At 45.3% G+C, this 25,110-nt stretch overlaps 1 protein-coding gene and 1 long non-coding RNA gene across 7 annotated transcripts in view; both read left to right on the forward strand.

The window, feature by feature from the left end:
• Nucleotides 1-11,581, forward strand: part of enpp2 (ectonucleotide pyrophosphatase/phosphodiesterase 2) — a 167,183-nt gene extending 155,602 nt beyond the window's left edge. For all 6 annotated transcript variants that reach the window (XM_063067070.1, XM_063067065.1, XM_063067095.1 and 3 more), the window contains 2 exons: nucleotides 785-938; nucleotides 10,948-11,581. In XM_063067070.1, the coding sequence (XP_062923140.1) occupies nucleotides 785-938; nucleotides 10,948-11,118 (325 nt within the window). In that variant the 3' untranslated portion in view covers nucleotides 11,119-11,581. The remainder of the gene's footprint in view (nucleotides 1-784; nucleotides 939-10,947) is intronic.
• Nucleotides 11,582-20,749: 9,168 nt separating this feature from the next.
• Nucleotides 20,750-23,270, forward strand: LOC134343685 (uncharacterized). Its single transcript, XR_010017321.1, has 3 exons — nucleotides 20,750-20,834; nucleotides 21,319-21,715; nucleotides 23,054-23,270. It is a non-coding gene; the product is annotated as an uncharacterized LOC134343685 (long non-coding RNA).
• Nucleotides 23,271-25,110: the final 1,840 nt, after the last annotated feature.

Consider the following 25,110-nt stretch of genomic DNA (forward strand, 5'->3'; position numbering starts at 1 on the left):
CGATCCACGTAGAATTCTGGAGGAACTCCGCAAGTCAAGCAGCATCTATAGAAATGAATAAACAGTTGAAATTTCAGGCCTAAACCCTTTATCAGGACTGGAAAGGAAGGGGGGAAGATACCTGAATGAGGAGGTTGGGGGAGGGGAAGGATGATAGCTTGATGAAGCCAGGTGGGTAGAAAAGGTAAAGGGCTGGAGAGGAAGGAATCTGATAGGAGAAGAGTCAGAGAGCAGCAGGTATCACAGAGAAGAGCAGAGTAGTGAGAGAGGGTCTCATTGAACTCCCATTGAAGAGAGGAGCTCCTTCCCACTTTCAAATCTCTTGCAACACACATAAAAGTTGCTGGTGAACGCAGCAGGCCAGGCAGCATCTCTAGGAAGAGGTACAGTCGACGTTTCGGGCCGAAACCCTTTGTCAGGACTCAAATCTCTTACTAGCTCTTCTTTCAGTTAGTCCTGACGAAGGGTCTCGGCCTGAAACGTCGACTGTACCTCTTCCTAGAGATGCTGCCTGGCCTGCTGCGTTCACCAGCAACTTTTGTGTGTGTTGCAGAGGATTTAAACATCAGGATAGGAATCCATTGGAGAGACATTGCAGTGCACCGTAAACATGAGAGATTCTGCAGATGCTGGAAATCAGATTTAAGTAGTTGCACTACCACATCCTCACAGAACTCAGTCTAAAGTGTTACGAATCAGTAGTTTATCTTAAAACATGCGCCTTGGTATGAGAAGATGAGCAATTGTGTATTGGTCACCATTTGAATTTTGTTTGTTCTTTCAGGCAAGTCGATGCATCCATCCCTGTTCCAACACATTACTACAGTGTTATCACCAGCTGCCTGGATAGCACCCAGCCTGTGGATAAGTGTGACGGGCCTCTCACTGCATCATCGTTCATTCTGCCCCACAGACCCGACAATGATGAGAGCTGCAACGTAAGTAATGTGTGGGAGTGGCACTGTAAACCCGAGATGCTCCTGACTTCTGTTGAAACAGGGGCTTCTCGTTGCAGTGTTACACCGCATAGGGACCAAGCCAGAATGGAGTTTTCACACCGATGCACTTCCTTGCGTTGCACGTTGCTGCCTCAGAACCTGAAGCCGGTTTATTATTTCTGACGTTATGTTCAGTGCAAGGTATAAAAAATACTGGAAATAATTCGGAAGATGTATAGCTCGGGTGGTTGATGCTTGGTGTCACGTAATCGGCACCAATGAATATATCGAGTCAGGATTTATAAACAAACAAACATTTATTAAACCCTGATAAACAATGAAAAACAAACGAAAGCCCTAACTGGAAGTAAACGCAAACAACAGGAATTCTGCAGATGCTGGAAATTCAAGCAACACACATCAAAGTTGCTGGTTCGTCCTGACGAAGGGTCTCGGCCTGAAACGTCGACTGCACCTCTTCCTACAGATGCTGCCTGGCCTGCTGCGTTCACCAGCAACTTTGATGTGTGTTGCTGGAAGTAAACGGCTATGCGGCCATTCGGTAAACTGCTACTCAGTACTAGTTCTTAAAGTGATAATGCGAAACCAGTTCTTAAAGCGATAAATTCAAACACAGTTCTTGGAATGGTAAATTTTAAAGTCCAAGAGATTTATATAGACAATTAGGAGAGACTTTCATGAAGTAACGAATTCCTCGAAGACACGACGTCACTGCCACTCCCAGTCAGACCCAGTCTTGTCCACAGGATTCACGACGACAGGAATAGAACAGTTTTAAAGGCACTAACCTTCCTCCGTAGAATAGATCCTGCACAGCCTTTCTGCCACTTTTAGCAGAGGCTATCTCATGCAGATCACTCTTTCTTGAACGAATTCAATAATGGTCGATCCTTTCCAAACCTGTTGAACGTTTCCTTCAGGGTCCCATCTTCACTCCAATGTTACTGAAAAGACACATTAACAAACCTGGCGGTGATTGGTTAAACTGCTGATCCAGACTTCTATACCTTACATTAGAACATAAAACTCAGTTTAAAATTAAAACTGCATCATAATGCAAATAGGCAGCAGAGTGGAGTATCTCATTGACGTTCTAACTGGAAAAATAACTGCGTCACCAGGGGTCTTCCCTTTTATACCCGTGGTGAACATGTCATCACGTGACCTCACATCGGTGGGAAAATTACATCAGGTGACCTCCAAAAGACCATTACATCATTCTCACAAGAAAGTCACAAGATCTCCTTGAGGTATGTAACATTGGGCTGAGTGGTTCTCTAATCTTGGCCATTTACTTGCAAACGTTTCATCACTGTGTGAGGAGGTGTCAGTGTACAGTTGATTATGGTGAGTCCTCCCAATGCTTGACCTTCATGTACTTTCCAATCGGTTGATTGGATGTCATTTTGAAACTCTATTGTGATGTGGAGAGGAAATCTCGTCGCTGTTTGATTGCATGGTGAACTTCATGTGTTTGGAATCTTGCCTGCATCAGCTCACAAATGGGATCGAGGTCCACGTGTTTGCAGAATTGTTTGTGGAAAGCCACCCTTCTAGGAATTCTCTTGCATGCTGTGCTGTTGCTTGCGCAATGACTTCCACTGATGTCCAATTGAAATTGTGCCCCTCTCGATCTCCATGCTTATAGAATAGAGGGAGTCGGTCGTGCCACCTTACAGCCAGTCGCTGTTCATGGAACTTTGTGGAGCTTCATATGAAGATGTCAACGAGGTCGATAACGCACCAACCAAGAAATGACCTTTCATCTTGGAAGTGATGGCCCAGTGCTCCAAGAACATAGAATTTCAGTCATGCACAAGCCAACAGCAATGTTGGGGAGAGTACTTTGTAGACCAAAACAGCGAACCAATGTGGTCTACAAAATTCAATGGGGGGCGGGGGGACTGCAACAAATATTACGTTGACTAAACTGTGAGAAAACTACCCACAAGGATCCATGAAAATCAGCTGGCTGCAAAACGGCATAACCAGCTCTCCCTGGTCTCTACCCATGAAGGTTGAGAGGGGCAAAAGCTCGACTGGGCGTCAGTGAAAGTCATAGCGCAAGCAAACAAGCGGCATGCAGGAGAATGCCAAGAGGCATGGTTTTCTGTAAACAAACATGTAGACCTCGATCCTATTTATGAGCCGAGGTGGGCAAAGTTACTGACACACAAAGTTCGCCACACAACCAGTCAGCGACGAAATTTCCTCCCCATATCACAACTGAATTTCTGAAATGACGACAGGTCAGCTGATTGATATATAAAGGCCAAGCGTTCGGAGGGTACACCACAATCAACAGCACGCTGCAATGTCTCCTTGCATGGTGACGAAACATTGGCAAGTAAATTGCTAAGGTTGGAGAACAACTCAACCCAACAATAAATACTGCTACAAGTTACAATAAGAAATATAAAGTAAATAAAAAGTGCAAAAAGAGAGGAAAATAATGGGATGCTGTTCATGGATTCGTTGTCCATTCAGATATCTGATGATGGAAGGGAAGAAGCTGTTTCCAAGGTGTTGAGTGTGTGTCTTCAGGCTTCTGTACCTCCTCCCTGATGGCAGCAATGAGAAGAGGGCATCTTCTCGATGGTGAGGGTTCATCGTGATAGATGCCCCCTTCTTGAGGCATCATCTTTTGAAAATGTCCTCAGTGATGGGGAGGCTAGTGCCCACGATGGAGGGAGTAGACAGTGAGTGATATACACCCTCCTGATAGAGCCAGGCATCTGTCACTGTGCATTCTTCATCCAGTCAGTGAGTGGCTGAGAGCACTGACTGTACAGTGAGAGCTCAGGGAAACCGGCATCAAATTCCCTGTATGTGTCCACATACTTGGCGATAATAAAGGATTCTGATTCTGATAGAGGCCAGTTGTTGCATCCATATCCTTGTTCTAGAATGTAACAAGGAAGTGTATCCCTTGCCAGTCTGTTGGGTACGTTAGGCAATTTCTTCACACCTGCGATATATGCATGTGCAGGAGAATCCTTAGTGAATTGAATCTAGCCCCCCTTCATCTCCAAAATAATGAGCTTTAGAATCCAAGTGATTTTATCATCTGCAATAGAGTCATAGAAAATTACAGCCCAGAAACAGGGCTGAGTTCATGCTGAACTATAATGCTACCTAGTTCCATCAACCTACACCCAGACTTCAGCCGTCCATACCCCTCTCATCCATGTACTTATCCAAACTTTTCAAATGTTGAAATCAAACCAACATCCACCACTTGTGCTGGAAGCTCATTCCATACTCTCAACACCCTCTGAGTGAAGAAGTTGCCCTCATGTTCCCCTTAAACATTTCACCCTTAACCCATGACCTCTATTTGTAGTCTCACCCAACATGGGTGTGGAAAAAAAACCTGCTTGCATTTACCCTATCTATATCCCTCATGATTTTGTAAACCTCCATCAAATCTTCTCTCACTCTCCTGCACTCGAGGGAATAAAGTTCTAACCTGTTCAAGGTAAATTTACAATCAAAGTACCTTGAGATTCATTTTCCTGCAGACATTGACAGGGATATAAAGAAATAAAATAGAATTTATGCAAAGCTATGCATAAACAAAGACCGACAAACAACCAATGTGCAGAAGAAGACAAACCGTACAAATAAATAAGTAAATAATACTGAGAACGTGAGTCCTTGAGAGTGAGTCTGTAGGTTGTGGAATCAGTTCAGTGTTGAGGTGAGCGAAGTTACCCATGTCGGTTCAGGAGCCGGATGGTTGAGGGGTAATAATTGTTCCTGAACCTGGTGGGAGTCCTTAGAATTCTGTACCTCCAGCCCGAAGAGAGCATGGTAGGGGCCCTTGATGGATGTTTCTCTCTTGTAGCAGCTCTCCGTGTAGATGTACTCAATGGTGGGGAGAGCTTTGCCAGTGATGGACTATACTGTATCCACTACATTTTGTGTTTTTGCTGTTCCTGGGTGTTGGTGTTCCCACACCAGGCCTTGACGCACCCAGTCAGGATGCTCTCCACCGTGCATCAGTTCTGTAGGTTTAGGAAAAGGAAGATGCCAGTAAGGTCGAGCCTGCAAGTTGGGCAACTTACTGAGCTAACATTGAATGCAGGCTGGAATTTAATTTTCTCTCTTGCCTGCAAGATGGACAAGGGTGAGCAGCAATGTCCTCTCCAACCACTAATTGTACTGATTGAGTGTTTGTGGAGAAATATATTCTGGACGCAAATAACATGTATGGTTTTGCACTTTGTTTGAAGGAATAAAAGCATAGACTATTTTCTAAGCAGGGAGTGAATTCAGAAATCAGAGGTGCAAAGGGACCTGGGAGTCTTTGCGCAGGTTTCCCTAAAGCAGGGTTTTCACAGACCTCTTGGTTTATGATAAGGCTCCATGGCATAAAAAAGGTTAGGAACCCGTGCCCCTGCCCTAAAGGTTAATTTGCTGATTGAGTCGGTGGTGAGGAAGGCAAATGTGAAGTTAGCATTCATTTCGAAAGGTTTAGAATGTAAAAGCAAGGATGTAATGCTGAGGCTTTATAAGGCATTGGTCAGACTGCATTTGGATTATTGGGAGCAGTTTTGGGTCCGTTATTTAAGAAAAGACATGCTGGCATCTGAGAAGGTCCAGAGGAGGTTCATGAGATTGATCCTGGGAATGAAGGGTTTGATGACTCTGGGTCCATACTCACTGGAGTTTAGAAGAATGGGGGGGAGTAAGATCTCATTGAAACCTACCATATATTGAAAGGCCTAGACAGAGTGGATGTGGAAAGGATGTTTCCTACGGTGGGGGAGTCCTAGACTTCTCCCAGAATAGAAGGATGTTGCTTACTGGGAACTCTCGTGAACAGGGGCACCACGTTGAAACTGACCATTATGTCCTCCGGGTTCCGCTGGATTTTGGTTATTGTTTTCACGAAGTCAGTTGAATTCGTGATGTGATGCACACAGCCCCCAACAAAGGGAGACAGCATGGTCATTAAATGCTTAGTGAGGTAGTCGAGATGCAGCTCCTAAGGGACCGCGTTACGGAACTGGAGCTGCAGCTCGATGACCTTCGTCTGGTCAGGGAGAGCGAGGAGGTGATAGAGAGGAGTTACAGGCAGGTGGTCACGCCGGGGCCACGGGAGGCAGACAAGTGGGTCACGGTTAGGAGGGGGAAGGGGAAGAGTCAGGTGATGGGGAGTACCCCGGCGGCTGTGCCCCTTAACAACAGGTACTCCTGTTTGAGTACTGTTGGGGGGGACAGCTTACCCGGGGGAAGCGACAGTGGCCCTGCCTCCGGCACAGAGTCTGGCCCTGTAGCTCAGAAGGGTAGGGCAAGGAAGAGGAGGGCAGTTGTGATAGGGGACTCGATAGTAAGGGGGTCAGATAGGCGATTCTGTGGACGCAGTCCAGAGACTCGGATGGTAGTTTGCCTCCCTGGTGCCAGGGTCCGGGATATTTCTGATCGTGTCCAAGATATCCTGAAGTGGGAGGGTGAAGAGCCAGAGGTCCTGGTACATATAGGTACCAATGACATAGGTAGGAAAAGGGATGAGGTCCTGAAAGAAGAATATAGGGAGCTAGGAAGGGAGTTGAGAAAAAGGACCGCAAAGGTAGTAATCTCGGGATTACTGCCTGTGCCACGCGACAGTGAGAGTAGGAATGCGATGAGGTGGAGGATAAATGCGTGGCTGAGGGATTGGAGCAGGGGGCAGGGATTCAAGTTTTTGGATCATTGGGACCTCTTTTGGCGCAGGTGTGACCTGTACAAAAAGGACGGGTTACACTTAAATCCTCGGGGGACCAATATCCTGGCAGGGAGATTAGCGGGGGCTACTGAGGTGACTTTAAACTAGAATGGTTGGGGGGTGGGAATCAAATTAAAGCGGCTAGGTGTGAGGAGGTTAGTTCACAACAGAGGGATGGGAACCAGTGCAGAGAGACAGAGGGGTGTAAAGTGAGCGTAGAAGCAAAAAGTACAAAGGGGAAAAGTAAAAGTGGCAGGCCGACAAATCCAGGGCAAGCATTAAAAAGAGCTAAGAGAGTTGTAAAAGAGTGCCTGAAGGCTTTATGTGTCAATGCAAGGAGCATTCGTAATAAGGTGGATGAATTGAAAGTGCAGATTGTTATTAATGATTATGATATAGTTGGGATCACAGAGACATGGCTCCAGGGTGACCAGGGATGGGAGCTCAACGTTCAGGGATATTCAATATTCAGGAGGGATAGACACGAAGGAAGGGGAGGTGGGGTGGCGTTGCTGGTTAAAAAAGAGATTAACGCAATAGAAAGGAAGGACATAAGCCGGGAAGATGTGGAATCGATATGGGTAGAGCTGTGTAACACTAAGGGGCAGAAGACGCTGGTGGGAGTTGTGTACAGGCCACCTAACAGTAGTAGTGAGGTCGGAGATGGTATTAAACAGGAAATTAGAAATGTGTGCAATAAAGGAACAGCAGTTATAATGGGTGACTTCAATCTACATGTAGACTGGGTGAACCAAATTGGTAAAGGTGCTGAGGAAGAGGATTTCTTGGAATGTATGCGGGATGGTTTTTTGAACCAACATGTCGAGGAACCGACTAGAGAGCAGGCTATTCTGGACTGGGTTTTGAGCAATGAGGAAGGGTTAATTAGCGATCTTGTCGTGAGAGGCCCCTTGGGTAAGAGTGACCATAATATGGTGGAATTCTTCATTAACATGGAGAGTGACGTAGTTAATTCAGAAACAAAGGTTCTGAACTTAAAGAGGGGTAACTTTGAAGGTATGAGACATGAATTAGCTAAGATAGACTGGCAAATGACACTTCAAGGATTGACGGTGGATATGCAATGGCAGGCATTTAAAGGTTGCATGGATGAACTACAACAATTGTTCATCCCAGTTTGGCAAAAGAATAAATCAAGGAAGGTAGTGCACCCGTGGCTGACAAGAGAAATTAGGGATAGTATCAATTCCAAAGAAGTAGCATACAAATTAGCCAGAGAAAGTGGCTCACCTGAGGACTGGGAGAAATTCAGAGTTCAGCAGAGGAGGACAAAGGGCTTAATTAGGAAGGGGAAAAAAGATTATGAGAGAAAACTGGCAGAGAACATAAAAACGGACTGTAAAAGCTTTTATAGATATGTAAAAAGGAAAAGACTGATAAAGACAAATGTAGGTCCCCTGCAAACAGAAACAGGTGAATTGATTATGGGGAGCAAGGACATGGCAGACCAATTGAATAATTACTTTGGTTCTGTCTTCACTAAGGAGGACATAAATAATCTTCCAGAAATAGTAAGGAACAGAGGGTCCAGTGAGATGGAGGAACTGAGCGAAATACGTGTTAGTAGGGAAGTGGTGTTAGGTAAATTGAAGGGATTGAAGGCAGATAAATCCCCAGGGCCAGATGGTCTGCATCCCAGAGTGCTTAAGGAAGTGGCCCAAGAAATAGTGGATGCATTAGTGATAATTTTTCAAAACTCGTTAGATTCTGGACTAGTTCCTGAGGATTGGAGGGTGGCTAATGTAACCCCACTTTTTAAAAAAGGAGGGAGAGAGAAACCGGGGAATTATAGGCCGGTTAGCCTAACGTCGGTGGTGGGGAAACTGCTGGAGTCAGTTATCAAGGATGTGATAACAGCACATTTGGAAAGCGGTGAAATGATCGGACAAAGTCAGCATGGATTTGTGAAAGGAAAATCATGTCTGACGAATCTCATAGAATTTTTTGAGGATGTAACTAGTAGAGTGGATAGGGGAGAACCAGTGGATGTGGTATATTTGGATTTTCAAAAGGCTTTTGACAAGGTCCCACATAGGAGATTAGTGTGCAAACTTAAAGCACACGGTATTGGGGGTAAGGTATTGGTGTGGGTGGAGAATTGGTTAGCAGACAGGAAGCAAAGAGTGGGAATAAACGGGACCTTTTCAGAATGGCAGGCGGTGACTAGTGGGGTACCGCAAGGCTCAGTGCTGGGACCCCAGTTGTTTACAATATATATTAATGACTTGGATGAGGGAATTAAATGCAGCATCTCCAAGTTTGCGGATGACACGAAGCTGGGTGGCAGTGTTAGCAGTGAGGAGGATGCTAAGAGGATGCAGGGTGACTTGGATAGGTTGGGTGAGTGGGCAAACTCATGGCAGATGCAATTTAATGTGGATAAATGTGAAGTTATCCACTTTGGTGGCAAAAATAGGAAAACAGATTATTATCTGAATGGTGGCCGATTAGGAAAAGGGGAGGTGCAACGAGACCTGGGTGTCATTATACACCAGTCATTGAAAGTGGGCATGCAGGTACAGCAGGCGGTGAAAAAGGCGAACGGTATGCTGGCATTTATAGCGAGAGGATTCGAGTACAGGAGCAGGGAGGTACTACTGCAGTTGTACAAGGCCTTGGTGAGACCACACCTGGAGTATTGTGTGCAGTTTTGGTCCCCTAATCTGAGGAAAGACATCTTTGCCATAGAGGGAGTACAAAGAAGGTTCACCAGATTGATTCCTGGGATGGCAGGTCTTTCATATGAAGAAAGACTGGATGAACTGGGCTTGTACTCGTTGGAATTTAGAAGATTGAGGGGGGATCTGATTGAAACGTATAAGATCCTAAAGGGATTGGACAGGCTAGATGCAGGAAGATTGTTCCCGATGTTGGGGAGGTCTAGAACGAGGGGTCACAGTTTGAGGATAGAGGGGAAGCCTTTTAGGACCGAGGTTAGGAAAAACTTCTTCACACAGAGAGTGGTGAATCTGTGGAATTCTCTGCCACAGCAAACTGTTGAGGCCAGTTCATTAGCTATGTTTAAAAGGAAGTTAGATATGGCCCTTGTGGCTACAGGGGTCAGGGGGTATGGAGGGAAGGCTGGGTTCTGAGTTGGATGATCAGCCATGATCATAATAAATGGCGGTGCAGGCTCGAAGGGCCGAATGGCCTACTCCTGCACCTATTTTCTATGTTTCTATGTTTCTATGTAGCAAGTTGGAGAATCTATCCCAGTGATGATAGGCCTCAGGGGGACCCTCGTTGTGCATCTTAGGGCTGACGGAGAAACCAGGAAACCTAACAACGAGGAGGAACCTGTTGCTACAGACCGTCTTCCCTAAATTTCCACGGTTTCTGGAAGGATTGTCAGGATCGTAACGAACTACCAGGTTAATACCATCCACAAACCCGTAAGGAAGCTCAAATCACAGCTTATGTGGGTCAAAGATGACCTGGGCCTCCGGTCGGCTGGCGATTTCAGGGTTCCCTGTGAATACGGGCAGTGTAAATCGTCCAGACTGGACGCGCGGTGGAAACCCACATCAAGGAGCACAGGAGCTGTATCAGTTACCTGGAGAAATCAGCGGTAGCAGAAACTCTGCATTCGCTATGGCCGTAGGATTAACTTCAACAGCACAAAACTACTGTGTCGCACCAATGGCATTTTCACTTCTGGCCGTTGCTGTCCTCTCCAAGCCTGAATGCTTGAAACCACCGTGTGTAAAAGTTCTGAATTGTCTTACTGCTTATTTCTTGCCAACTGTCGGTGATGAAAATCACTGTTTTTTGAACACGAACACAAGCAACTGACACTAGTTAAAAACTGTTCGCTGTCAGCATGGTGTAGTGTCCGGTGCCCACCCAAGTCCATGCAGCTGAAGCTAGTTAAAAACTGTCCAGCAGCAGTCCTCTGTCCCAATTAAGCAGCTGTCCCTATTTCTTTAAGAGATGTCCCAAGTAAACAGCTGTCCCTATTAACTGATTGTTGTGTATTTAATATTTCAGTAATATTTGAATAATCTTGTATGTTTGTTGTTTGATTAAGCATTCTTGTTTGGTTAAATAATTCATTATGGGTTACATATCTAAATATGAGAATTGTACACATCATCACACTACCATGTGATATGCATGCACACCATACTTGAAGTAAACTCAAGGTTAGACTCACATTTCAGTCTCCATGTCTTCCTTTGAATTAGTTTAATGTTTTGAAGTGACAAAGCATTGGCCCAATTAACTGGAATCCGCTGTATCTTTTTCTCAAAATTTCAGAGTAACGATGAGGATCCAAAGTGGATTGAGGACCTGATGAAGTTACACACAGCACGTGTACGTGATATCGAGCATCTGACGGGTTTAGACTTGTACCGCAAGACCAGCAGAGCCTACCCCGAAATCCTCTCCTTAAAGACATTCCTACAGACATTTGAAAGTGAAATCTAAAAGCTCTTTATTTGTCTTGCAATACATCTTTTATTTACAGGTGTATATTTTTGATACTGTTTGTTTTTGTATTTATTAATTCAAAACCAGAATATTTTAAAAGCGGCTTCTTTAAAGCTTTTAAAATAACACGCATGTGCCTTTATCTCCTTCCCTCTCGATATTTAGTTATTTGAGTGCTGTTTGTGTTGTACTATTGCGGTGTCTGTCTTTGCCTAATATTAGGACTAGTCTGCAGCGATTTATAAACTTACAAATTGAACAAAATTCCAAGATTATTCAATGCATTGTTCTATAATTCAGTCTCGTGTATCAGAGGTGTGATATGTAAAACTATATATCCTTCACTATTACTGTGGTGTAGACTTGTATTTATAATTTACTTACGTTCTGAAAGTATAATAAATGGCAACATTTGTGCTTTGATTTGGGGTGGGGGTGGGGGAAGATGATTTACCTGCTGTAAAATGTACTAAATGCAAAATAAAGAAGCTTCTCCTTACAATTTTCTTTACATAATGTAGAGACTCACTCAACTGAAATGAGGTGTGTGACCTGAGAGATCAAAAGGGGTATAAGAGCCAAGATTAGTATCGTAGCTGTTTTTGGAAGGGATGAAGAGGTTGTTGGAATATCAAACAATACAGCACAGTACAGGACCTTCGGCCCAACAATGTTCTGCTGACCCTTTTTCACCTACTTTAAGATCAATTTAATCCTTCCCTCCTACATAGCCCTCTTTTTTATCATTCATGTTACCATCTATGAGTTTCTTAAATGCCCCTAATGTATCTGACTCTACCGCCACCCCGATATACACCCACCACTCTGTGCAAAGAACTTACCTCTGACATCTTCCCAATAACCTAAAATTATGCCCCTTAATTTAAAGGCATCCGTTAGTCTTGCGAGACCATGGATCTGCGCCTGGAAAGTCTTCACGCTCCAGGGCGCAGGCCTGGGCAAGGTTGCATGGAAGACCAGCAGTTGCCCATGCTGCAAGTCTCCCCTCTCCACGACACCGATGTTGTCCAAGGGAAGGGCATTAGGACCCATACAGCTTGGCACCGGTGTCGTCGCAGAGCAATGTGTGATTAAGTGCCTTGCTCAAGGACACAACAGGTTCCCTCAGCTGGGGCTCGAACTCACGACCTTCAGGTCGCTAGTCCAATGCCTTAACTACTTGGCCACGTGCCCACACTATGCCCCTAGTATTAGCCATTTCTGCCTTGGAACAAATCTCTCGCTTCACTCAATCTATGCCTCTTATCATCTTGTACACCTCTATCAAATCACCCCTCATCCTCCTCCACTCCAAAGAGAAAAGCCCTAGCTCACTCAACCATTCCTCAAAAGATGTGCTCTCTAATCCAGACAGCATACTGGTGTACCCTCTGACCTATATCGTTCCTATAGTGAGGCGGCCAGAAGTGAATGCAATATTCCAAGTGTGGCCTAACCAGGGTTTTATAGAGCCGTGACGTTACCTCACAGCTCTTGAACTCAATCCACTGACTAATGAAGGCCAGAGAGAAGTTGTTCTTAATGAAGGCATCTATTGTCCTTCATGTTTTACTGCAACTGTTATCTATGTACAAACAAGCTCTGGGTTAAGATGCAAGCAGTTTGGTGTCTTTTAAATGTTAATTTTCTAAAGAACAGTAAGTCATGTTTTTTTGGGGTGGGGGTACAGTTTATGGGTTGGTCCTAATTAAATGAGTCAGACCTGGAACAATGTCCAGTCTAATCTAAGTAGACTACTCAGTTACCAGAATTAGTATGGAACAAGAAAGGAAAGAGAGTCAAACAAGAAAAGTTGCATCTAAATTCAGTCTATTGAGATTAAATCCTTGTCTTGGTTTTAAACAGCGGGCAAATAATTACTGATGCTTGTAAATTCTAAAATTAAACATCTTGTATAGTCCAGTTTGACAAATCAAGTATAAAGCATGCTGTTTTCTGCATCCTAAACAACCTCACCATTATTGAGCTGAGAGGAGATTTGATAGAGGTATACAAAATTATGAGGGGTATAGATAGGGTACGTGCAAGCAGGCTTTTTCCTCTGAGATTGGATGAGACTAGAACTAGAGGTCTAGTAAATAAATTGGGTTTTCATTCTGCAGTGCAGAAATAGAAGTGTTATATCTGCTATGGCTCAATTGGCTTTTCAGGGTCACAATTCTTCCACTAAAGTTAAGAGATTAGATAAGGACACACATAGGATTTCACCTTTATATATTCTGTGGCCACATTATTAGGTACACCTGTACATTTCGTTAAAGTAATTGGCCAATCATGTTCTGCACTCAATGCATAAAAACATGCAGACATGGTCAAGAGGTTCAGTTGTTGTTCAGACCAAACAGCAGAGTGGGGAGGAAGTGTGATCTAAGTGTCTTTGACCATGGAATAATTGATGGTGCCAGTCAGGGAGGTTTGAGTATCTCAGAAACAGCTGCTCTGGGATTTTCATGCGTAACAGTCTCCAGAGCAGGGGTTTCCAACCTTCCTTATGCTCCTACCATTAACCGAGAGGTCCGTGGACCCCAGGTTGGGAACCTCAGGGGTGGAGTTTATAGAGAATGGTGCGAAAAACAAAAAGCATCCAGTGAGCAGCAGTTCTGTGGGTGAAAATGGCTTGTTAATGAGAGAGGCCAGAGGAGAATGTCCAGACTGGTTCAAGGTGACTGTAACTGATAATCATGCATTACAATGAGTAACTCTGAATGCACAACACATCGAATCTCAAAGTGGATGGGCTACAGCAGCAGAAGACCATGAACATACACTCAGTGGCCACCTTATTAGGTACAGGAGGTTCAACTGAGTGTAGTGTTTGGTTTTCAAGTTGAAAATTTTCCCTATGAAGTAAGTTTGTTTTTTATACAGAGTAGTGAGTACATGGATTACCCTGCCTGGGTTGGCGGTAGAGGCAGAAATATTAGGGGCATTTAAGAAACCTTTAGATAGGTACACGGATGATAGAAAAATAGAGGGCTATGTAGGAATGATGGGGTAGATTGATCTTAGAGTAGGTTAAAATGTTGGCACAGCATTGTGGACTGAGGAGTGTGTACTGTGCTATGCACAGGCCTTCAGATCATCAAATATACAAACGCTTGTAAATAAGTAGTACTACTTTGCAATAGAACTAAGGAAGTAAAATATACTAAGTTATTCAAATGAGCATCTTGTTGTACTGTCCGTTACTCTTTGTGGCCCAGATATGCACTGTATCTCTCAGGTTATGGAATCTGGACATTGTGAAGTGAATAAGTTCACGTATGGCAAAAAAAACCTGAATGTCTTTTTCTTTTGCAACACACACAAAATGTTGGAGGAACTCAGCAGGCCAGGAAAAGAGTACATTCAACATTTTGGGCCAAGACCCTTCATCGGGACTGGAGGGAAAAAAAGATGAGGTCAGAGTAAGAAGGTGGGGGAGGGGAGGAAGAAATACAAGGTTGTCTGTCTGTCCAGGTCCCATATCCGATATGGACTTTGGTGACCATGGTTTTCTATACAGATCTATCCCTCGTTCTTTGGATGACTTCCATTTCCTCGATGTGTCGCCACCTGGCTATGCTTTTGATGTACATAAGCCGAGGTCTTCCTCTAGGTTTGCTCCCCTCGATCTTTCCAGAGACTGAGTTTTTCTAGTTCATCTTTCCGCATGATGTGTCCGAGGAATCTGAGTTGTTTTTCTCTTATTGTTGAATTGCTTGTAATTCGAACTGCTTGGGCTCTTCTCAGAACTTCTTCATTTGATGTGTGTGTGGTCCATGATATTTTTAACATTCTCCTGTAGAACCATAATTCAGATGCTTCTAGTCTCTTTTCCATTGCTGGAGAAATGGTCCAGCATTCACTTCCATAAGTCAAGATAGAATAAATGTAGCACTGCAGTATTCCATTTTTTGTGTACGTGCTCATCTTTCTGTCTGTTAATATGGTCTTCATTATTTGGAAAGCTTCTTTCGCCATTGCTATTCTGTATTTGACATCTGTGTCGCACCCGCCATCACTTGTTATTAGGCTGCCAAGATATTTGTATTTGTTGACTTGTTTGATGTTTGTATTTCCGATCTTGATCACACATTGTGGGATGTTTATCTTTCTGGAGATGACCATGCTTTCTGTCTTCTTGGTATTGATTGAGAAGCCTCTGCGATTACTTTCTGCTGCCACTATAGTGAGTAGTTCTTGAAGTTTCGTTAATGAGTCGGCTATTAGTACGATGTCATGATAGGAGAGGATGGAAGAGGGAGGTAATGGGCAGGCAAGGAGATAAGGTGAGAGAGGAAAATGGGAACGGAGAACGGTGGGCAGGAGGCTATCACCGGAAGTTCGAGGAGACCGATGTTCATGTCATCAAGGTTGGAAGCTACCCAGACAGAATATAAGGTGTTGCTCCTTCAACCTGACTGTGGCCTCATTGAGATAGCGGAGGAGCCCATGGGCTGACATGTTGGAATGGGAAGTGGAAGTGGAATTAAAATGGGCGGCCATCGGGAGATCCCGCTTTATTTCTGGCCAAGGTGATCGGCGAAGCGGTCTCCCAATCACCGATGTACAGGAGGCCACACCGGGAGCACTGGACACAGTATATGACCCCAACAGACTCACAGGTGAAGTGCCACCTCAGCTTGAAGGACTGGGGTCCTGACTGGTACTGGAGGAGGAGGTGTGGGGGCAGGTGTAGCACTTGTTCCGCTTGCAAGGATAAGTGCCAGGAGGGAGATCAGTGGGGAGGGACGAATGGACAGGGGTGTCACGTAGGGAGCGATCCCTGCCGAAAGCAGAAAGTGAGGGGAGAGAAAGATGTGCTTGGTGGTGGAAGTTGGAGACAAAGTTGAAGAAGTCAATGAATTCCGTATCATTGGTGCAGGAAGCAGCGCCAATGAAGTTGTTGATGTAATGTAGGAAAAATGGCATGGGGGGGTGATGATGCCAGTGTAGGCTTGGAACCTAGACTGTTCCATGTAGCCGACAAAAAGGCAGGCATAGCTGGGACCCACGCGAGTACCCATGGCTACCCCTTCTGTTTGAAAGAAGTGGGAGCGGCCAAAGGAGAAATTATTGAGAGTGAGGACAAGTTCCGCTAGACGGAGGAGAGTGGTGGTGGAGGGGATCTGGTTGGGTCTGGTGTCCAGAAAGAATGGAGAGCTTTGAGATCTTCCTGTTGGGGGTGGAGGTGTATAGGGTCTGGACATCCATAGTGAAAACAAGATGATCAGGACTAGAAAACCTGAAATCATTGAAAGATCAAGAGTGTGTGAAGTGTCGTGGACGTAGGTAGGAAGGGCCGGAACCGGGCAGATGAAACTGAGTAGAGATATGCAGAGATGAGTTCAGTGGGGCAGGAACAATGGGTCTACCTGGACAGGCAGGTTTGTGGATGTAGGGGAAGAGGTGGAAATGGGAGATACAAGATGAGGAAACTATGAGGTTGGTGACAGAGAATGGGAGATCTCCAGAGTTAACAAGGTTGGCGATCATGTGGGAGACAATGGCCCGGTGCTCCTTAGTGGGATCCTGTGCAGGGGGGTGAGGGTAAGTAAGAAGAGGTGTCTGAGAGTTGTCGCTGGGCCTCAGCAAAGTAGAGGTTAGTCCACCAGCCTACTACAGCACCTCCCATATCTGTGAGTATTGGCGCATGGCCAAGTGGTTAAGGTGTTGGGCTAGTTCGAGCCTCAGCTGAGGCAGTGTGTTGTGTCCTTGAGCAAGGCACTTAACCACACATTGCTCTGTGACGACACTGGTGCCAAGCTGTATGCCCTTCCCTTGGACAGCGTTGGTGGCGTGGAGAGGGGAGACTTGCAGCATGGGCAACTGCAGGTCTTCCATACAACCTTGCCCAGGCCTGCGCCCTGGAAACCTTCAAAGGCGCAAATCCATGGTCTCACGAGGCTAACGGATTGACTCACAAATTGACTAACGCCTATTGATGCTGAGGCTAGGATTAATGCGGAGAGTGTCTGGAAGGAGTGAGGCTGGAATTGGAGAAAGAAGTGGTAAAGTCAAAACGGTTGATGTCCCATCGGCAGCTGGCAATGAAAAGGTCTAGAGCAGGCAGAAGATCAGAGTGGGGTGTCCAGGAAGAGGAGGAGGGTTGAAAGTGGGAGAAGGGGTCATCGGTGTGGGGTGGAGAGTCCTTGCCAAAAAAGTAGGCACAGAGACAGAGGCTCTTGTTTGTCTTTTTCTTTTACTGTCTGTAGATTTCCTTCTGCTGTACAATATCTATAGCTGTTGCAATTAAAGTTACATGAATTGCAAAGGAGCAATTATCATTAGTATTATCATTATTCAGCCTTAATACAAGGGCAGAGATGAATTTCTTTAGGCAGGTGGTGGTGAAACTGTGGAATTCATTTCTAAGAAATCTGTGGAGGCCAAATCATTGAGTATATTTAAAGCGGAGGTTGCTAAATTCTTGATTGTTAAGGGCATTATGGGGAGAAGACAGGAGAATGGAATTGAGTGGGATAATAAATCAGCCATGATGGAATGGTGGAGCAGACTTGATGGGCCAAATAGCCTAATTCTGCTCTTATGTCTTACGGTCCTTATTAAAATGAAGTTGCTGGGTAATTTTAACAATACATTTAAAATAAGATAACAGATTGCTGCTTCTTCCACGTTCTGCACTGAAGTGATTTTCAGCTGAACTGGAAAGATCCTTGTACAATATGTAGGTACTTGTAAAACACAAAATGCTGGAGGAACTCTGCAGTCCAGGCAGCATCCATGGAAAAGAGTAAAACAGTCAACGTTTCAGGCCGAGACCCTCCAGCATTTTGTGTGTGTTGCTTGGATTTCCAGCATCTGCAGATTTTCTCTTGTTTGTGCTGTAGATTCTTGCAAATGGATTGCCCTGCCTGTTGCAGAAGGTGACTTGTGGTGATGTGAGCAATAAAACTATAGCAACAAGTAAACTTAACGGGGACAAAAACCTTGATCAACTCTGCAAACATTGTAAAATTTTGCATGGTTTTAGGTCGCGTTTATAACTTAAATAGTGCTAAACAGTTTCTACTGACAGGAGAAGGGGAAAAGGTGGGTTACCGGTCTGGGCCGATAGGGCTGATCAGCTGTAGTTGGCAGCTCATCTAGGAGAAGGGAAGCTCTGATCTCAAACCTCTGCTCATGGGGGAGGCTTTGGGAGTAAACCCATGATAAAATCTGGAGTTGGAGTCCCTAAGGCAGTCCTATGCTGAGTTTATCGCTGACTGGCAACTCCTGCGATGCCGCTGGTGATAAAATGTATCGGTCTCTGTCGTTCCTTTGGATTCATCAGCTGTGTGGAGCAGAGGAGCCTGGTGCTTGGGCCACAGCTTGCTTTCCACGTTGTACTGCCAGGGCTTGTGTTTCATGTAGACATCTAGGCCACAACATCCGTGGTTGGCCCTGACCAAGCACGGACCGAAGAGCTTAAATATTAAAGCATGGTCATGGAGTTCTGATGACGCAGGTGCCCCCGGTTTCACATTTTTTTTCCATGGATTTGGTCCCGACCTTTGAACGAGTGATGAGAGCTGTGATCATTTCACACAAAATTTCCACCTCCCCCCTCCTCTTACTGGAAACCAGTGTTGTTGACACTGCAAGCCTTCCTGCAGCCCAGCCGAGCACAATCAGAGAGCCAGATCTGTGCAACTCCAGGACTCGAAAACTCAACCTTGTGGCCAGCGGGGAATTGACCTACCAGTTACTCGATCAATCATTGTCCTTCGGAGGACTGAAGGTTAATGCCACTCTGTGCTTTGCTCGTGGTGTGGGCATTCCTGATCGCTCGCAAGACTCCACAGTTTTGCTCAATGATCTGCAAGGGAGATTCGGCCCAGTAATTAAAAAGCTGAGTTTAACACTGAAAGAAATAATATTTATAACAACACACACAAAATAATGGAGGAGCTCAGCAAGTCAGCCAGCATCCACAGAGAGGAATGAATAGACGACTTTTTGGGCTGAGAGGAAAGGGGTCGGGGAGAAACCTTTCCCACATTAGATTTCACATGAGAGCCTCTCAGGCACAGTCCGGGCGCAGACACAGCAGCAACCATACTGATTTGTTACTCATGTTCTGGCAACAACAACGACTTCCTTCAGATGCCAGGAAGTTGACATTTCCTCCTCACACCTCCTAAACATTTGCGGTTTGACCAGTTGCACTTAAGTTTTAGGTCACAACTTTGATCGTCCTGCTGATGAATGAACGTTGGCTGTCATACCTGCATCTTATAGAAAAAAGTTAAAGTAAGGCATGTTTAATTCCAAATGATTAAACATTTAATTTAAATATCTTCCACCATTTCTCCATGAGAAAAAAATCAAGCAGCAAGACTCATAAACACGGGGAAATCTGCAGAAGCTGGAATTGCAAGCAACACACATAAAATTTGCTGGTGAATGCATCAGGCCAGGCAGCATCTATAGGAAGAGGTACAGTCAACGTTTCGGGCAGCATCTGAAACGTCGACTGTACCTCTTCCTATAGGTGCTGCCTGGCCTGCTGCGTTCACCAGCAATTTTTAAGCAGGACTCATAATCTTTTTCCAAAGATTAAAGTTATCTTTATTCATCACATGTACATCAAAACATCAGGGGCATATAGCAGGCAAGAGAAAATCTACTGATGCTGGAAATCAAAGCAGAACGCACAAATTGCTGGAGGGATTCAGCAGGCCAGGCAGCATCTATGGAAAAGAGTAAACAGTCGACGTTTCGGGCCGAGACCCTTCATCAGGACTGAAAAAATAGATGAGGAGTCAGAGTAAGAAAGTGGGGGGGGAAGTGATAGATAAAACCGGGGGGGGGGGGGGGAATGAAGTAAAGAGCTGGGAAGTTGATTGGTGAACGATACAAGGCTGGAGAAGGGGGGATCTAATAGGAGAGGACAAAGGCCATGGAAGAAAGAAAAGAGGGAGGAGCACCAGAGAGAGGTGATAGGCAGGTAGGGAGATAAGGTGAGGGAGGGAATGGAGAATGGTGAAGGGGGGGCATTTGAGAACCCGATGTTCATGCCATCAGGTTGGAGGCAAATAGCAGATACATTAGGGGCATTAGAGAAGCACGTGGGTGATGGAAAACTGGAGGCTATGTGGGAGTGACGGGTCAGAGTAGGTTGTAAGACTGGCACATCACAGACTGAAGCATCAGTACTGTGGTCCAATGTTCTATGTTCCAATAAGCATCGAATTACACAGTGTCAATGACCAACACAAATGTCGCCACGCTTCTAATGCCTGTCCACACTCACTAACCCTAAACCGACACTACGTCTTTGGACAGTGAGAGGAAACTGGAATACCTGGAGGAAGCCTATGTGATCACAGGGAGAACATCCAGACTCCTTACAGACAGTGGCAGGAAGTGAACCCCTGGGTCACCGGCACTGTAAAAGCCAACTTCTATGTTACCAAGCTGCAAACAAGGATTTACTTCTACTTTCAAAACACCAAAGTTATTTATGGAGCACTGGTTGTTGGGTGATGCCCAGAGGCTCCAAATCGCAATTGCCTTTGCACTATTGACACACCTTGGCACTCTTGGCTCTTCTACTCTTTGTCCACATCACAGACCTTGAGGAGGGTAAAAGGTGAGGCTGACAGAGTCCACACATATAACTTTTGGTGCCACGGCAGCGTTGTTGTTAACGTGATGGTATTACAGCTCGGGGCATCGGAGTTCAGAGTTCATTTCCAGCGCCATCTGTAAGTAAGTTTGTGACTGAGGTTTTTCTCCAGGTGCAGTGCTGTGGATTCCTTCCACAGTCCAAAGATGTACTGGTTGGTGAGTTAACCGGTCATTGCAAATTGTCCTGTGTCTAAGCTAGGGTTAAATCGGTGTGTTGCTGGGTGGTGGGCTTGAAGAGCCTGTATCTCAAAATCAGTGATTCCCAACAGGGGTGGTACCGCTCGCCGAGGGGCCGGTTACATGTCCTAAGGAAACAGAAATCCTCGGGGGTGGCAAGTTTCTTGGGGGGAGGCAGTAAGTGGCACCCTAACTTGAGGCACGAGACCTGACCGATCGTTAGTAGGCAATCTCGTCCGATTTTACCAACCAAACTCAAATTACTGGGGATAAATAAATTAGCAACCAGGGTGCCCAACAGTTCCCCTTCACTCGTGGCACGGAACGAGTTCATGCAATTTAACAGTTGGTAAGTCAAGTACACCCTCTCAACCTTCTCTACAGATCTACGGAAAACAGGTTGTGCGACGATACAGCGCTGGCCGGAACCAAATGGTGAAAAAGAGCGAATCAGTGAACTGTCGACCCTGAGGATTCCTCGAGATGTTCAAAGCGACCTCGGCTTCGTATGTGCGTCCAAGAACCACCTTTGGGGATTATGAGACCTTACACGAGTGGTCAATTGTACTACACTGAAATGCATTGGCTGTCAAAAGGCTGGGGCATAAAATATTTCTTTGATCTTTTTGACACTGTGGTTGAATTCTTGTTAAAAATCGACATGAGGTTGGGAAACAAGATTGAACTTCTACGTGGAGATATGGCATACCAAGCCGATCTATATGACGAAATGAAAATTCTAAATATGAAACTGCAGGCTGAGAATTTCAATTTAATCCAGGTAAAAAGAATCATTTTTCTCATGTTACTATGTGGTTAGTATACATGTGCATCCTTGGTGCACAAAATCATGGAAAGGAACTGGACTTCAAAGGGGACTTCCTTGCTAAATCCGTCGACTTGTTCCAGTCAAAAGAGTAGCCTCAGAAGAGGAGGGGAGTTTGGTCACTGTCTGTCAAGGTCACTGTGGCCTTTAGGCATTGGGATAGTCTGTGGTGGAGTGAATATTATTTCCAGTGTGTTTGAGTTTGTGGCCGCTACTGCAGTAAGAAGGAAATAATCACCTCGCTTCAAAGTGCACTCACAACACGCCAGAGGATCTCAGCAGGTCGGGCAGCATCCATGGAAACGATGAGTCGACGTTTCGGGCCGGAACCCTTCGTCAGGACTGTAGGGGGAAGGGGCAGAGGCACTATAAAGAAGGTGGGGGGAGGGTGGGAAGGAGAAGGCTGGTAGGTTCCAGGTGAAAAACCAGTAAGGGGAAAGATAAAGGGGTGGGGAAGGGGAAGCAGGGAGGTGATAGGCAGGAAAGGTGAAGGAGGAATAGGGGAAAACACAATGGGTAGTAGAAGGAGGTGGAACCATGAGGGAGGTGATAGGCAGCTAGGGGAGGGGGCAGAGTGGCACAGGGATAGGGGAAGGGAGGGGGAGGGAATTACTGGAAGTTGCAGAATTCTATGTTCATACCAAGGGGCTGGAGACTACCTAGACGGTATATGAGGTGTTGCTCCTCCAACCTGAGTTTAGCCTCATCATGGCAGTAGAGGAGGCCATGTATGGACATATCTGAATGGGAGTGGGAAGCAGAGTTGAAGTGGGTGGCAACCGGGAGATCCTGTCTGTTGTGGCGGATGGAGCGGAGGTTCTCGACGAAGCGGTCCCCCAATCTGCGTCAGCTTTCACCAATGTAAAGGAGGCCTCACCAGGAGCACCGGATGCAATAGAATGCTTCACATTGACCTTAGAATAGGTTCAAAAGTTGGCATGATGTCATGAGTTGCACTGCTGGGCTGCGCTGCTCTATATTCTACAATAATAATTTCTAAATTTTGTAATGTTTAATGTTGCATTTTGATTTAAACTTAAATATTTAAAATGATAAATTATTTAAAAATACTGTAACACCCTGGTAAAGGTTTTGCTGCTAATGCTGTAGGGTATTTCACCTAATGGTCCTTCTGTAGGAGCAGTGTTTGGGTTAGTGTGGGAGATAAGGGATGCTTAGGAATGTGCGCCGCCCAATCACGAGGGTGGAACGGGGAGAAGGTTCTGGAGAAGGCTGGGGGCCGGAGCGATCTTGTGACTGACACCAGAGGTGGGTCTGTGTCTTTTTTTCCAGTGGGAGATGAAGAGAGGAGACACCAGAGAGAACCAGTCGTAGGATTTGATCCAGTGGGGAAACACGATTCAGTGGAGCCCGGTGTGGACGTCTGCTGAAGATTGCTGAATATAGCTTTTGGAAGATCTGTGCTCCAACCTGTGCACACTTGACTATTTAATTTAAATGGGCCCATTTGTTTCTTTCTTTTCTTTACTAACTCTTTGGTTAAGTTAATGTCCATAAATATGCTTCTTTAGAATTGTATGCAGTGTGCAATCTGTTATTCCATGCCGACAGGCTTTTGCAGGGCAGTAAATCACTCAGCATTCACGCAAACCGGGTCTGGGTGGGTGAGACATCCCGATGCCACCGATTTGGCGGGACCAAAGTCATACACTCCCTAGAGTACGAAGCCAGAGAAAGGTGGGTTCTCGTCGCAGAATCTAGGGGCTGTTAGCAAGGGGCCAACGAGCCACATTTCCAGGGACACCCAGTAAAAGGGGGTTTCAATACCAAAGCACAGATGTAAAAGATTCTGTACAATTTTAACTAACACTCATAGAAAGCTGCTTAAGCAGGAAGAAACTCACTGATGCACAGCACCACCTACTGGTCTGAGTCAAAATTGCTTGAATCAAGATTCAAGATTTAAGATTTAAGATTCAAGTTTATTTATCATGTCTGTGTAGATCAAAACACACAGTGAAACGTGTCGTTTTCATCAACCACCAACACACCCAAGGATGTGCTGGGCGCTGCCCGCAAGGGTCGCCACATATTCCAGCACCAACAGGGTATTCCCACATGTTCAGCAAAACAACAGCGAGCACAAGTAACAAATCTACAACAGCAAAACAAGCCCCATTCCTCATACACACACACACACACACTTCTCTAACCCCAAGACAAACTATATTCTTTAGCTTCCAGCCTCCAGCGAACTCAGACTTGGGTTTGGATTTCAATGTTCTTCCCCTGTACCAGAATCAGTTTAATATCTCCACCATATATCATGAAATTTGTTATTACCAGTCCCCTCGCCAATGAGAGCTGTGATTTCCACTGGATTGCCCAAGGTCAAGGATGTGAGATTGTTTAATCTCATTTCCAGAACGGAAGTGTAAAGGAGAACGAAATAATTGTTCCTCTGGATCTGATGCAGCGCAAAAAACACAATAAGATAAAGAGCACAATAAATATATATACATAAGATAGCTAATATACATAGATCGATTGTATGTTTATAAAGTAACGCCAGGCTGTTCACAAGGTGACTGGTAGGAATTAATAAATTAGTGGGTGGAGGTGTTGATCAGCCTCACTGCTTGGGGAAAGTAACTGTTTTTGTGTCTGGTGGTCCCGGTATGACTCCCTGATGGGAGTGGGACAAACAGTCCATGAGCAGAGTGAGTGGGATCCTTCATGATGTTACTGGCCCTTCTCCGGCACCTTTCTCTATATGACAATAGACAATAGACAATAGGTGCAGAAGTAGACCATTCGGCCCTTCGAGCCTGCACCGCCATTCTGAGATCATAGTTGATCATCTACTATCAATACCCGGTTCCTGCCTTGTCCCCATAACCCTTGATTCCCCTATCCATAAGATACCTATCTAGCTCCTTCTTGAAAGCATCCAGAGAATTGGCCTCCACTGCCTTCTGAGGCAGCGCGTTCCACACCTCCACAACTCTCTGGGAGAAGGAGTTCCTCCTCAACTCTGTCCTAAATGACCTACCCCTTATTCTTAAACCATGCCCTCTGGTACTGGACTCTCCCAGCATCTGGAACATATTTCCTGCCTCTATCTTGTCCAATCTCTTAATAATCTTATATGTCTCAATCAGATCCCCCCTCAATCTCCTTAATTCCAGCGTGTACAAACCCAGTCTCTCTAACCTCTCTGCGTAAGACAGTCCGGACATCCCAGGAATTAACCTAGTGAACCTGTGCTGCACCTCCTCCACAGCCAGGATGTCCTTCCTTAACCAAAACTGCACACAATACTCCAGGTGTTGTCTCACCAGGGCCCTGTACAAATGCAAAAGGATTTCCTTGCTCTTGTACTCAATTCC

This window comes from Mobula hypostoma, chromosome 1 (genome assembly GCF_963921235.1).
Source record: "Mobula hypostoma chromosome 1, sMobHyp1.1, whole genome shotgun sequence".
Taxonomy (NCBI): domain Eukaryota; kingdom Metazoa; phylum Chordata; class Chondrichthyes; order Myliobatiformes; family Myliobatidae; genus Mobula; species Mobula hypostoma.